The 14,842-nt window shown below is 36.3% G+C and overlaps 1 protein-coding gene across 5 annotated transcripts in view; it reads right to left on the bottom strand.

Moving 5' to 3' along the window:
• Positions 1-14,842, bottom strand: part of CDK19 (cyclin dependent kinase 19) — a 238,178-nt gene that overhangs the window by 116,425 nt on the left and 106,911 nt on the right. Inside the window, exons 1-2 of one of the 5 annotated variants that reach the window (XM_036766308.1) lie at positions 13,785-13,808; positions 10,801-10,956 (exon numbers count right to left, since the gene is read on the bottom strand). The exons of 3 other annotated variants lie outside the window; for them this stretch is intronic. In XM_036766308.1, coding sequence (XP_036622203.1) covers positions 10,801-10,935 — 135 coding nt within the window. In that variant the 5' untranslated portion in view covers positions 10,936-10,956; positions 13,785-13,808. Of the gene's footprint in view, positions 1-10,800; positions 10,957-13,784; positions 13,809-14,842 lie in introns of those variants that run through there. One more of the 5 variants, XM_036766307.1, reaches the window with a different exon arrangement.

The following is a 14,842-nucleotide window of genomic DNA, read 5'->3' as shown; positions in this document are numbered from 1 at the left end:
ACATACTCAACTATTCAATTAGCATTTATGCCTCTCATACAATTTGTTCCAAAGTTTTGTCATTTCTGTCTTCTCACCTCTCATATCTCCCCATTCACACAGTCAGATCCTACTACAGACCATCATCATCTCAGGGCAGGATTACCACATTTACCTTATAGTTGGTTTCCCCATTTTAAGACTCTCCCTACTCCATACCATCCTGCACTCAGTTTCCAAAGTGATATTCCTAAAGCACAAGTTTGATCATTTGATTCACTCCTTTATTCAAAGAACTCCAATGTTCTCAATTACTTTCAAGATCAAACATAAAATCTTCTGTTTGACTTTTAAAAGCCTTCACAACGTGAACCCTTGCCTTTCCAATCTTCTTAACACTTTACACTTCACTTGTACACTACAACTTAATGACACTCTGATGTTGCTAAGGATGAGATTTAACAACTAACAGTATACGTCATGGGATGAGAGAAATGGAAGAGTCAAGAATAACAAAGGCTGCCAACATGGGAGACTAGAATAGCTATTTCATCATTAGAGTCTGGGAAAGTTGAACAAGAGGGAGATTCAGGGGTGAGACAGTTCCATTTTGAACATTTTTTTTTTTGGTATTTCAGATGCCAAAGGAATATCCAGGTAGAAATGTTAAATTAAAAGCTGACAAAATAGAATTGGAGATCAAGAGATAAAGGATTAGATACACAGACATGAAAGTAATTAACATAGTAATAACCTGATCTAGCATATCTAATATGATCACCAAGGAAAAACATAAAAAGAGAGACCAGGACAAAACCTTGAGTCATATCCATATTTAATGGTCAGAAGATAAATGATTATACAATAAAGGAATCTAAGAAGAAAACCTCAGATTTGTAGGAGGCAAAAGGTATGGAGGGAGACAGGCACATGGAGCACCAGACCTGGAGTGAGGATAGAGACTGAATTTAAGCCTTCAACGCCAACGTTTTCCACATAGGTAACCATGGGCAAGTCACATAACCTCGCTGAGTTTCAGTTTCCTCATTTATAAAATGAAGATAATAACAACTGTAGTATTTTTAACTCGTGAGTTTGCGAGGATCAATAATGGATATAAATGTCAATTATTATTGTTATTGCTATCACTTATTATGAGATGAAGAAGGTAATGTCACAAAAGCCAAAGGATGAAAAAATCCAGGAGGAGGTACAGAGTGTCAGAGAACTCAAGAAGAATAAGGACAGAGAAAAAGGTTAAGGATTGTGAGATGACTTCCTCCCCAAAGAACAGTAATGGAAGAGGAAGGGAGGAGGGAAGAGGAGCTCAGATTTTAGTTAGTATCAAAGTCAGGAGACCTTGGAGAGTAGAGTGGTAGAGTCAGAAACCATATTGCAAGAGGAAAAGTAGGGCAATGAGTACAGACATTTGTTTTAACAGAAGTATAAATTTACATGTAACTGGGGAAAAATAAAATACTAAATAAACTTTTTTAAAAGTATAAATGACCACAATAATGTAAGTAGAAGAGCTATAGTACAATAATTCAAAAAAATGACAAAGCCAGAAGGTTTTTAAAGGATAGGTAAGAGGTAGTCAAATTTGTAGGCAGTATAGAAAGTAGGGTAAGGGAAGATGAAAGAAAGGGAATAAGCAAAAAGGCAATCTCCCAGAGGATATTTGATCTAAGATTTAAATAGATAGGTCAGACTTGGCATGCAGAACAACTACGTTTTTTTGAGAGACAAAGGAGTAGTAAAGGAGGAGTAAATAAGAACTGACACACAGGGGTTCTGAGGTGTAGAGTTGTAAAGAAAATGAAGCTCACAAAAAAATTGTGTCAATTTTCTCAAGAAATAAGGGAGATCCTCTATTGAGAGGGAGGTGAAGATTCAATATAGCTGTTGCGAGGAACACGTTGGAGACTAAATGAGGAAAAAATAAAACATTCCTATGTAGTATCAGGGGTCTGGTTAATATTAGATAACATCAAGTTGAAGCTAATCCAGTCAATACCAGTTGTGAAACATCTTTCAGCAGTGTTCAGCAACATAGAGGAAAGCAAATGGTGCAGTAAACAAGAGCTGAAGTTTGGCAATACATCAGCACAAAGATGAAAGAGAAAGGAATTCAAAGGCAGAGATAAGGGTATAGTTACACTTATCAGCTAACTGTTGGGTAAATACCCAATAGTGATGAGAAGAGAATGAATCCAGTAAAGAGCTAATGATCTGGGTTCTCTCCACTCATACAGCCAATCCTCTAGTATAGGCCTTCATCATCACTCCTGTGTGGCAGTGTAAAAGCCTTCTAAATGATCTCCCTGCCTCAAGTTCCTCCCCACACCAATCCATTCCCCACTCAGTTTCCAAAAGGATTTACAAAATTGAAGGCCTAAACATGTCACCTTCTGTCCAATGAGTTCCAGTAGTTTCTCGCTGCTTCCAGGATCAAATACAAAGTCCTTTGGCATTTAAATATCTCCATAACCCAGCTCCTTCCTACCTTTGCAATCTTCTTATATGTGAGCCCACAACACTAGACCACTTGGAACTCTGGCTTCCTTCAAGCCTCTGCTCAAATGCCACTCTAAAGAAAGCTTTCCCTATTCCCCCTAATGCTTTCCCCTTTCAGATAACCTTTCTAGTCTGTATATATTATGTACATACTTTGTATGTTATTTAAACATCTAATTTTGCCCAATTAGAATGCATACTCCTTACAGGGAAGGAATGTGGGGTTTTGTATCCCTAAACCTCATTACAGTACCTTGCACATAGTAAGATCTTAATAAAGGCCTGGTGACTGAGAAAGGAGAAGGGAGACAAGGGTATTAAGGAGGACATCAACACAAACTCTAAAATCCCCAAGTATGAATTTAAGGGTGGAGGGTTAAGTTAAAATGGTGGAGTGAAAGGAAGCATTTTTGCCTAACTCACTAAGCACACCTACTCCACAACAACCTAGAAAACTTGCTAGACCTAATTCTGACCAGAAAACCAAGAAAATGTCATAGTGAGTCATTTTTCCTGACCAAGGCAACTTAGGAAGATAGACAAAGTGGTCTGAGGACACCAAGATGGGGAGAGGGGCTAGCCAGGAGCAGGGGCAGGAATGGAGAGTAAAATACCTAGGGGGATCCTTGAACTGGCACTAAGAGCAAGAAACAGGTGCCAGCTGGCAACTCTGTCTCATAGTACCTAGTTCGAGGTCATAGATTCAGGGTGAAGTAAAGCCATAACAAGGCAACAGAGTGCTCACTCAGTTCTAACCTTTAGCAGGTGAAAGATGAAATGGCTGAAGAATCTTCTGAGAATATTAATTTATTAAGCAATACAGGGCAACTACCTGACAAACTGGGACTAGACCTCCAAAGCTTAGGCCTGGACCTGAATATTGGGGAAGACAGATTTTTATACTTTTAAAAACAATTAAATAAGGCCAGTTAATTAAAGGGAAATAATGAAACATTAAGTAATCTGATTTCTAATTAGATGAAAGATTAGGTTCTTTTTAAGTAGGAAGGGGGAGAGTGAACAGGTACAATTTTCTGAAATCAGAAAAAGAAGTGTTGCACTCACCCCAAGTGTCTGTAAATAATCAAAGGAACATGGAAACAATAACTGATTGATCAATATGAGGCCAGTTTGCAGAGACATATGGATTGTTTGAAATGTACAATTGGTTTTTTTATTTTTATTTTTTAATTTTTTGGAGGGGGGAAAGGCAAGGCAGTTGTGGTTAAGTGACTAGCCCAAGGTTACACAGCTACTAAGTGTCAAATGTCTGAGACCATATTTGAACTCAGGTCCTCCTGACTCCAGGGCCAGTTCTCTATTCACTGCACCACCTAGCTGCCCCTGAAACGTAAACTTGTAAGAAAACTATCTTTGGATACAACTAGCCAGTACAACCTAGGTCCTTAGGGGTCTCTAGTAGGTAGAGGTGATCCAGCTTCCTAGCCACACAGGTATAGGTTCAAACAATACAGTAAGGTTTCTTCCAATTCCCACAATTGAATAAATTTTTCTCACAAGACATTAGTTGGACTAGACTCATAACTGAATAAAAAGGGAACTGAGCTAGTTTCAGAACTAAGTCACAAGATGGAGTCTGTGTGGTTCACTCAATTCCCACAATTAGCCACTTGCTGTACTAATCCTTTCAATCCTCTCATGACACACAAGCCTACAGTGGAATAACCAGGGCAGGAAACTAAGACAAAAGGGAAGCCAGCAGTTCAGCCATTCTGAACCTGCACAACTTCCCTGTGGGGTAGTGGTGACTGAGACCAGAAGTAGTCTACTGAAACTCAACTACATAATAAGCTAACAGACTGAAACTTGGGTCAGAAATTTGCAGAGTTCATACCAGCAGGGCAGTAAAAAAAAAAACCAAAAACCTCTCCATGGATCACACCACTGTGGAAGCCCGAAAATGTTCAAGACCCCAGCCTGAGGTATGAAAGTAGCAGCAAGACATAAAAGACAAAGGCTCAGGATACACATTCCCCCAGCACTGAGTAGAGTCCGACACTAACATAAAGCCCAAAGTCAAGAAGTGGGCTGGAAAAATGAGCAAACAGAGGAAAAAAAAAAAGATCTCCATCATAAAGGGCTGCTACAGTGACAGTAAAGATCAAGAAACAAATAAAGAAGACAATTACTTGAAAGCATCTACAAGCAAAGCCCCCAAAGTAAAATGTAGGTGGGGCACAAACCCATCAAGAATTCTTAAAAGAGTTAAAGAGTTTTTTTGTCTTTTGTCTTTTGGGTTTTATAACTAGCATTTTACTTTTTTCCCAATTACATATAAAGACAATTTTTAATATCCATTTTTTTCCTTTTTTTTTTGAAGAAGGGAAGGCAGGATAATTGGGGTTAAGTGACTTGCCCAAGGTCACACAGCTAGTAAGTGTGTCAAGTGTCTGAGGCCATATTTGAACTCAGGTCCTCCTGACTCCAGGGCCAGTGCTCTACTCACTGTACCACCTAGCTGCCCCTAATATCCATTTTCTATAAAATTCAGAGTTCCAAATTTTCTCCCTCCTTCTCTTGAACTTCCTAAGATGATAAGCAATTTGATATAAATTATATATGTGCAATCATGTGAAACATATTTGCATATTAATCATGTTGTGAAAGAAAAAATAGAACACAAGGACAAAACCTTGAAAGAAATCAAGTGAAAACAGTATGCTTCAATCTGCACTCAGACTCCCACCACTTCATTCTCCAGATGTGGATAGTTTTCCATCATGTATCTTTTGGAATTGTCTTGGATCGCTGTATTGCTGAGAAGAGGCCAGTCAATCATCACAGCTGAGGCAAACTGATCATCACACAATGTTGCCATTACTGTGTACAAGGTCCTCTGGTTCTGCTCACTTCTCTTTGTATCAGTTCATGCAAGTGAAAGAGATTTTTTAAAAAGAGCAAAAAAAAAAAAAAAACTTTAAAAACTTAATAAGAGCACTAAAGGGAAAAATGGGAAAAGAAATGAGAGCTATACAAGAAAGTTATGAAGACAGGTAATAGCTTGGTAAAATTGAAGTACAAAACCTTATCGGAGAAAATAAATCCTTTAAATTATAATCAGCCAAATGCAAGTTAATGACTCCATGAGATATAAGTAATAAAACAAAATCAAAAGTCTAAAGAGAGGATTAGGATAGAGAAAACTTCTGAGTCAGGTACTAAATCTCCTAAGTAAGAAGAATGTTAGCTGCTTTGCGGGCTTTTCCCATTTTTTTAATCCCCAGAGCTTAGCTTCAGAAATACTAAGCACTTAACAAAAGCACACTGACTGTTGCTGAGAAAGAAAATAGGATGACCTTGAAACCAGTAAGCTACCACAAAAATTACATGACTTGAGTGACAGAAATGTAGTAAACCTCAAAGGAGATTTAGTAAGTAACAGTGGTAGAAGGAAGCACTAGAAGTTTGGTCCGATCAATATTGGAGGGAAGGGGAGAGATTGGCCCAGTGATGGGGGAGGAGGTGGAGGAGAGAATGGAAGACATAACATGGAATACAGGAGAAGATAGCCAGAGATACAGCATCTTCTGGAAGGAGTCACATTTCTGAGAGTGCAAAAAGATGGGGAAAGATTAAAAGGAAAATCATTAGGATAAAGGGAAGTTTGTTAAGACTGGCATAGGCAATGAGGCAAGAACGCCTCCAGATTCAACTCCTGGGGAGCCAGAACTGAAGCCCAATCCAACCAAAGTACAGCGCTGATGACAGAGAACTTCAGAGGCAAACACAGCTTTTTCTAATAACAACAACAGTTCATCATGGTATAGTATTTTAAGGTATGCAAAGTACTTTACACATATGTTCTCCATAATTATGAAAAACCAGGACTTTGTATTTTTCCCTTATAAATGACAGGAAAGGAAATTCAGGTTTTCACCTGAATAGGTTTGTCTTACTGCCACCAACTTAGTCACCACTCACATGAACATCAGTGGTAATGGCAGGCTAACAAGGTACATATGTGCGCTCGCGCGCATGCACGCACACACAATATAGGACAGAATAGGTAGTTTCCATGTAAAATAGGGGGCCAGGTCTAGGGCTCTCATATAAAACACCACCACCAATACATAACAGGATTGTAAAGACACTTATCTTATTGTCCTGTTATATACTGATGGTGTTAGTAGTAAAAGAACAAAAGGGTAATACCAAAAGATTGTGTAAAACAAGTAAAATAGGAAAAGAACAGAATGCATACGAAAAAGAGTAACTAAATTGTTTTGAAAAGTCATTCATAGATTTAGAGCTGGAAGGGCCCTCAGTGGCCATCTAGTCCAAACCTCTCACTTTACAAATGTGTAAACTGAGGCCCATAATAAGTATCTTGCCCAAGGTCATACAAGTAGTGACAGACACAAGATTTGAACCCAAGTCTTCCAAGCAATTTCCTGTATTTCTAAAATAGCACTCCCTTGGGACTCAAATCCTAAGTCAAAAAACTAAAGATTTATTTAGAACATTTAGTTATAACTTAAATTATAACTACATACCTTACAAATTCAATGGAATTACAATCAAAGGTCAAATCAAATAATTTTGGTGCCTATCTAAAAGTATCTACTATTTCTCCAATCAAAATTCCTATTCTCTCTGTACCATTAAATTCAGTGGTTATACAACAATAAGAATAGATTAATTAAAATGCAAATCAAAATAACTCCAAGATGCTATCTCACCTCCATCAGACAGGCAAATAGGACAAAAAAGGAAAGTGACAATTACAGGATGAAAGTTACACAGAAAAATTGTTATTGGCAGATTGGTTCGACAATTATATAAAGCAATTTAGAGCTATATCCAAAAATGCACTAAAATATCCCAATCCTTTGACCCAGCGATAAATTCCTCAAAAAATCAAAGGCAGAAAGAAAGAACCAATATGCACATAAATAAAATGACCAGTCAAGACTAATGAGGCATACTTCCTTTGCAGAAAGGTGTTGGGGCTGTGTGTAGGTACAGAGTAACATATAAATTTTCCAACTCAAGGGGGAAAACATATACATAAATATTTATAAAATAATTACATAGAAAACATTTTGGGGGGAAAGGGGTAATAGTAATCAGGGAAGGATTTTTTTTTTTTTTTTTTTGCTGTTCTTCTCTTTTGGCATTATCAAGTGCCTTTGATGAGTCTGGCCTTTGTTTGAATGAGGCAGGTAAAGTGGGATCTTTTGTCTTGGAGTGTTTCTCAGAAGGAGAGTCATTCATTGAAAAAAATGTATAGATGTGGCACTAGTGATTAACTAACTTTCCCACACCCTGGATGGTTAGCCTCAAGCCCTCAAGGCCCTGAACTGGATATATGTGTACAAGATTAGGGGTTCCCTTTTGGGGGTACACTCATTGAAAGAGTGACAAGACTCCAAGCAAGCCGTTGAACAAGCAACATCTCCCCCCCACCTTGATAACCCAGACAAGATGACAGTGCTTCTGGTACCTATGTATTATTACTATGGTTAGACTGACTTGTGTTATTTGATCTGTTTATATAACGCATGTGATTTGTAATTTCTGTTTGTATTTGCCCTGAAGTTCAGGGAGCTGATCTTTTCCCCCTGAACTAAGTGAATGATATATGCATGTTTAATTAAACTGAGACTGTTAACTCCTTAAAGTTGTTTTCCTTAGCAAAGCAGATCAAAGAATCTATGTTGGCAGCCCTTCTGCGTACTCTTGTTGTTGGTCTTATACAGTCACAGTAGCTGCTGGCAACACTGTTGTTACAAAAGGTCACCAAAAACATTTTTAAAAAGAGGGGGTGGGGTAAAACTACCAAGGTAACTTTGGCCAAACTATAATTAATCCTACCTAGAATCCTGCTCCAAGGATCAGCATCCCTTACCTGTACTGCCCCATTTTATAGCTTCTGAATCTACAGATTAATTAAAAATAACATGTTTTTGTTTCCTTTTCTTACCTAAAAGTTAAGAGTTAATTGGATAGTGAATGAAGAGATTTAAATCAGTCACGTCTAAATCAAAGGAGGAACTGACTATATGTATAAAATACTAAAAATAGTCCTACTTATTGATGTAAAATATTTTTAATATTTTATTATAAACAATATTAAATATTAATAAAAATCAATTAAAGGATTTCTGTAACTATTTACATTTTTTAAAATGAATTTAAATGCACAAAATATTGTAACTTTTTGGTCACTCTCTATCTCCATCAGTGACCTTTATCTGTCCATTTATTCTAATTCTCTTTTCCTATGTGGTGGTCATAGCTTTCTGGTCCTTCATTTTCTCTTGGCATTATTTCATAAAGGTCTTTCTATATTCTCTATTTCCTCATATTTGTCAATATCTTAAGTATATTAAAATATTCTAATACAGGAATATACCACTATTTAACCATTCCTTTATTGCATTTAGATTACTTCATTTTTTGCAATTGTAAGTAACACTGCACTGACAATCTTTGATAATCTCATTTCTAATTCAACACAACTGCATGAAAAAAAAATCAAAAGTCTCAAAGTCACCTTTAATACCTTGAGAGGTATTTTGCTCCCTCCTCCAATTTTACTCCAGAAATTTGTCTGAATCTCTTTTTTTTCCTCTCTACCAGCACTCTATCTTTATCTGTGTTTATAGTCCAATAGTCAATTCTTTGAAGACAGGAAATTTATTTTTAATCTTTTAATTTCAAATTCACTATGTTCCTTGCACATAAGCAGATATTTAATATTTGTCGAACTGAATTGTGAATACCTCAATTTTAAAATTGTGGAATCTATTAGACTTGAACGTATTTTAAAGATTTACCCATCAAATTAATGTTGGTTAGCATCTAGTCTGTTTCTGATATCCCATGAATATTCCTAACAGTACTGAAGAAAATAAAAACATAAAACAATCTCTCACAAAATTTCCAGAGACACATGACCTAAGACTGCCTATAAAACAATTCAGACTACCATTAGGAATACTAAATTTACGCATTCCTCTGAAAGAACAAACAAAAGGAACGGCTTATAAGCAGAAACTCATGTCTCTTGTTTTTCCACAGAACTATGTAATGATACAAGTTAAAACACAGCTCTGCAATGTGGGTGTGTTTCAAAATGTAATTCTACATGCAGGAATGCATTTCAATTATGCCTACTTATGATTAAAGCATAATACTTTGGCCTTCATTTTATGTAATTTCATTACTCAGAGAAATGTCTACACAACTCTTAAACCAGTCTCGAAATCTTATTATACATGTGCCATAAATCTCTCATCTACTTAATATGATTCACTTTTTGAATCCTTTGTTAGTAAGGAATAGGCACAGGAAAAATTTTCCCATTCTTAGTTCAGATAAACAAGTGATTTTATATTGCTGTATAAACCAGAACTTTTTTCTGCCTTGGTATCTCAAAGAGTTACACTGGCTGGCTGTCTTCAAACATTCTAAATTTTTCTTTTAAGATGAGCAAATGGAAAATTTTGGGTTCCAATTAACTTGGAACTGAAAATTATAGGACAGAAGAATATCACAATAGAAATCTGTATATCATAATAAATTTTAGAGCTCAGAGATTTTTAAGACCATTTAGTTCAACCCTTTCATTTTACAGATGAGGAAACTAAATCCCAGGGTAACTTGTCAAAAATCACCTAGCCAGCAAGTGATGATGGTCAGGACTCAAATCCAAGTCTCTTAATTCTGAGTTCAATGCTCTGTCAATTATACTGAAATAAGAATCAGAAATTTCTTAAATGTGAATTATAAACTAAAAAATAAACTATTTAAGTTAACAGATAAAATCAGATTCATTCTGAAGTTTCTACATATCTTCATAATCTGTATAAGGGTATATTCTGACAAAGACATTTACATATTAAAGCAAAAAATCTAAGCCAATTCTATTTACATTCCAGGATTATTCCTTACCATTTCTACCTTAAACCAGATAAAGGTTTCCTAAGTAAGCCATTAGTATCATAGGAAGTTAGCAAAATTAATCCAACATTAAGATTATTACAACTTATAATGTATTCCTTCAGGTCTATGGTATTAACCACAGTGGGGGGAGGGGAGGGATCACTGTGAAATACAACTACATTACTAAAACAAAGCACAAAAAGAGCACAAAGTCAAAGGATTCTTCTGACTAGGAAAAGAAGGGCCTGATAAAAAAGAATAACTTCTAGTTTCACAAACAAAATTAATCCTAGGACCTAAAACTCTGAATGGCTCAGTTGTACGGTCCTTCACTATAAGCTTCTGAAAAGCACAATCTCATAAGAGCCCATCTCCTCTGGCTCTAGACCAACTCACCTGGGAGTCATTTTTGTATCCTCTGGGAGGAGCTCTGAGTCCATGCTGCTCTAGCACAGCCAACCCCTGCTGGCTTCCCCTTAGGATCAGGATCCAAGTATGAGAAGCAACTCTGAACAGAACCCTGGTGTTCATCAGTCATAAGAGAGATCAGCTCTAAACAGAAATACAATATAGATGTCACCCCCAAAACATACAACACGTGAATCTAAAACCAAAAGGGTATTAGGCTTCATTTCACCATTAGGTTAAAAGACTGCACACACGAAGCAAAAATAAGGGAAAGCCACAACTAAGGTCAATTCATTAATGTCCATAATATTTTTAAAGAGAAACATCATACCTTAATATTAGAGACATATATATAAAAACACAAGAGGCAGGGCAATAACTTTTTTTAAAAAATTCTAGATGAGAGAAATCTATCTCAATAAGGAGCCATTTGACTGATATTCTTATATTATCTAGAGTGTGGAGACACACAGACACACAGACAGACACACACACACACCCCCTCTGTGATTTCAGCGGAACAGGCAAATTGGTCTACCAATGCAGGTCAATATCTTCTTTGCAACTCAGCTTCAGAGACCTACCCTAGGGCACTGAAAGTGAATGACTGGCCCAGGGTGACTTTGCCAGAGAGGCTTTCTGGTTCAACAGCCATTTTCTATCAACCATTTAGCTGCCTTACATACATACGTGCAGTTTTGTTTAAATAAAAAGACTCAAAGCCAGGAATTATCCATGGGGATGGATTAAAAAATTCATGAATTATTTTTCTATTCCTTAGCTGAGCCTTTTATACCTCCATCTAATAACTTCTTAAGCAAGGGCTTCTGACTTGATTGCACTATTTAGTCAATGAAAGGGTGGTTTAGATTTCACAAGTGAATTTTAATTATACAAGTCTTGAATTTTATACCAGGCTCAGCAAATATATTTTTATAGGCTATAACTGTTGTCAAGGCAGAAGACTTACTTAGCAATTAAGCCTCAGCAGGATTCTCGAGCCTGGTACAGGGGCTCAGATCTATTCCAAGGCCCAGGGCAAATTATTCCTTGCCCCACTCAAAACATTTCTGGCAAAATGAAATGAACACTAATAGAAATTCTGGAGAAGGGGGCAGCTAGATGGCGCAGTGAGTAGAGCTCCTGGCCTTGGAGCCAGGAGGACCTGAGTTCAAAATCGGGCTCAGACACTTGACACATGTACTAGCTGTGTGACCTTGGGCAAGTCACTTAACCCCAATTGCCCTGCCCTTCCTCCCCCTCAAAAAAAAAATAAAGAATAGGGAACTAAATTCATCCTCATCCTTCTGAATTTCTTTAAAAAAAAAAAAGAAAGAAATTCTGGAGAAAAATCACAAAAACAAAGAGGAATTAAAGATTTACAAACAAAATGCTAAATAAAAACCTCATGCATTTGGCTCTATTCTTCACTATGGACATTAGCCAAAGTCTGGTCTCTTATCTGTACATGTACACATGCGTGTAAGAATGAAGATAAAGCATGAATATCTATCTACAAGCACCTGTTCTTCAAAAAGATTTCAAGAAAATGTAGCCTCAGGTTTCAAATCCCTTTCCTTCTTCCTACAGAAATATGCTAGAACTCAATATAACACCTGAGAACTATGTCACAGGACTGTCTTCTAGGTGAAAGGGTCTTATACTGAGGTTCTTTTGATATTTCAGAGTCCCTTGGATATTGTCCAAGAAGGACCAGCCTTCTACTGGCTTCTGGTCTATGGTGAACAATGTACTATTGAGTTTCTGGTATATTTCCACCAAAATAATTTATTTCGTGTGGTTTTTAAGTACAAAATGAAAATGTTAAAAATTAAAGCTCTCTTTGGTTTAGGAATGTTTTAATGGAAGAAGTTTAAAAGTTCATCTCACTCAATAGTAATGAAAAAAAAATCTTTAGAGACTGTTTTCCTATTTACCTTTAAAGAGGAGCTTCCTCCTCTCCCAACTACAGTTAATTGCTTTTTTAGTCAGTAATGGACCTTACTATTCCAGTCTCTTCCACATCAAAAGATGGCCAAGTAGGAAATTCTTAAATACTACTAAGAAAAAAATCTGACTCCTCTCTCTCCTGGGTTTTCATGAGCTTTAAAAATTAGAGTACATGAGAGTCAGGATGTGGTACACCGGGAAGTCTCAGGATCACTACCCAAAGACCTCTACCATACATCAAGAGTGAAGCACACTATCAGGGTGAACAGGACTGCTGGTATCATTATGTCTAGGGTGTATTGCAAAGATGTTCTCTTTTTAAAAAGTGACCATCATAATCAGTCAACTTCAAAACTTTCTAAAATTTACTGGAGAGATTTACAAACATTATCATGCTATAGACCCAAAACAAAGGGAAAACTTTTTTTTAAATACCTAATTTCTGAAGTATGTTTTGTTTATAAATATTTTAATTTCAAGCTCCTAAAATAGTTTGGCATTATTCAATGGCATTCTTCACTAACAAAAGCAAGTTACATTTACTAAGAAGCATATTTTTCTCAAGTGAAGGAAATGGAACAATGCTAATTGTGTTTTAAATCCTTGGGACTCATTAAAAAGAACCTGTATAAACAACATAGCTTTTGAGATTGGAATGGGTGGGGGAAGAAAAAAAGTCATGGCAATTAATTATTAGATTTATATCTGTATACTTCCTTAACTGCTTGTCTACCTAATCTAATGAGGTGGGGGCAGGGGGGAAACATGGAGGAGAGGAGGGATTTATTTTAAATAGAATGTTAAAACATAAGGAAATTATCTTTCAAAAACAATTCTTTCAAAATTATAAGAAAGAAATTATAAACCACCACATTGTGCTGTAAAAGAATATAATCACTGAATGATACTAATTTATAAAAAACCAATTGCTAGGATATCTGCATAATTCAAAAAGTTTAGCAAACTTAAAAAGCATTGAGAGATTTTTTCAAATACTGATTAGTATAGCCTTAAAGTATTACCTGCCATATATATCTGTCTCCAGGAAGATGGGCAGGGGCAGAATTGGGGACTGGAAAGTAAGTTAATAATTTCAGTGATAACAAGTGATATAAATGAGAAAAGTCAGAAAAATGAAGTTTGGCTGTGAAATTAAATGAAGTTAAAGCCAAAGCAACATGTGTATGCAGAATACAGTTTGTACTATGGCCACATGCCACCTTTCCCTCACAAAAGTTATTGCTGATTGAGAGGTAACCACCCTAGAGTAAAAGAGATGATGTGAGAAAATCTAAGAGGTGGAAGATTATGAAGGGACTTCCCAGGGAGAGCTCAGATCATCTTTAGTATAGTAATGTATCCTAAACTCAGAGAATGGATAATAGAAACTTTCCTAACGCAGACAGGAAAATTTGACTAAGCCACAGACTTTTTGATGAGAGTTTGGAACAGAGACCAAGACAACCTAAACTGAAATGGTCCAGAGGGAGGAGCTAATCAATCAGTGAGGTAACAGCACAATTCAAATCATACTTTAAGAATTTTTTCCTATTCTGTTGCTTTAAAAAAACATTTAATTAATAAAAAATTGTTTTGACAAAACAATCACCTCCCAATAAACCTCCATAGTAACTTCTCTTTAAAACTGTTTTGCTTTAAGCAAAACAATTTAAGATAGTAATTGTGACTGAGAATCTTCCACTCACAGTTTACTCTTGTAACAGAAATGAAAGAAGTATATTTTAATATTAATCATCTCTAACCAATATTGGTCACTGAACTTATCTGTTGTTTTTAGTGTTACTTTCATCTGCATTATCGTACTTATTGTGCACATTGTTCTTTTGGTTCTTTGATATGCATCAGTTCATCATACAGGTATTCCAACTTCAGACGGAAATCTTCCTATTTGTCATTTTTGGCACATTTTGGCACAGTAGCCATTCCATTATAGTCATAAACCACAATTCGTTCAATTATTCCCCAATCTATTGGAACATGGTTTGCTTTTTTTTTTTAACTAATAGCTTTGGATTTTGCATCACCCCATATTTACCACTTCACTCCTCCCCTTGACCCC

The sequence above is a fragment of the Trichosurus vulpecula genome, chromosome 7 (genome assembly GCF_011100635.1).
Source record: "Trichosurus vulpecula isolate mTriVul1 chromosome 7, mTriVul1.pri, whole genome shotgun sequence".
NCBI lineage: Eukaryota > Metazoa > Chordata > Mammalia > Diprotodontia > Phalangeridae > Trichosurus > Trichosurus vulpecula.
Note: the sequence above shows the minus strand (reverse complement) of the source record. Positions and strands in the feature narration are given on the sequence as shown.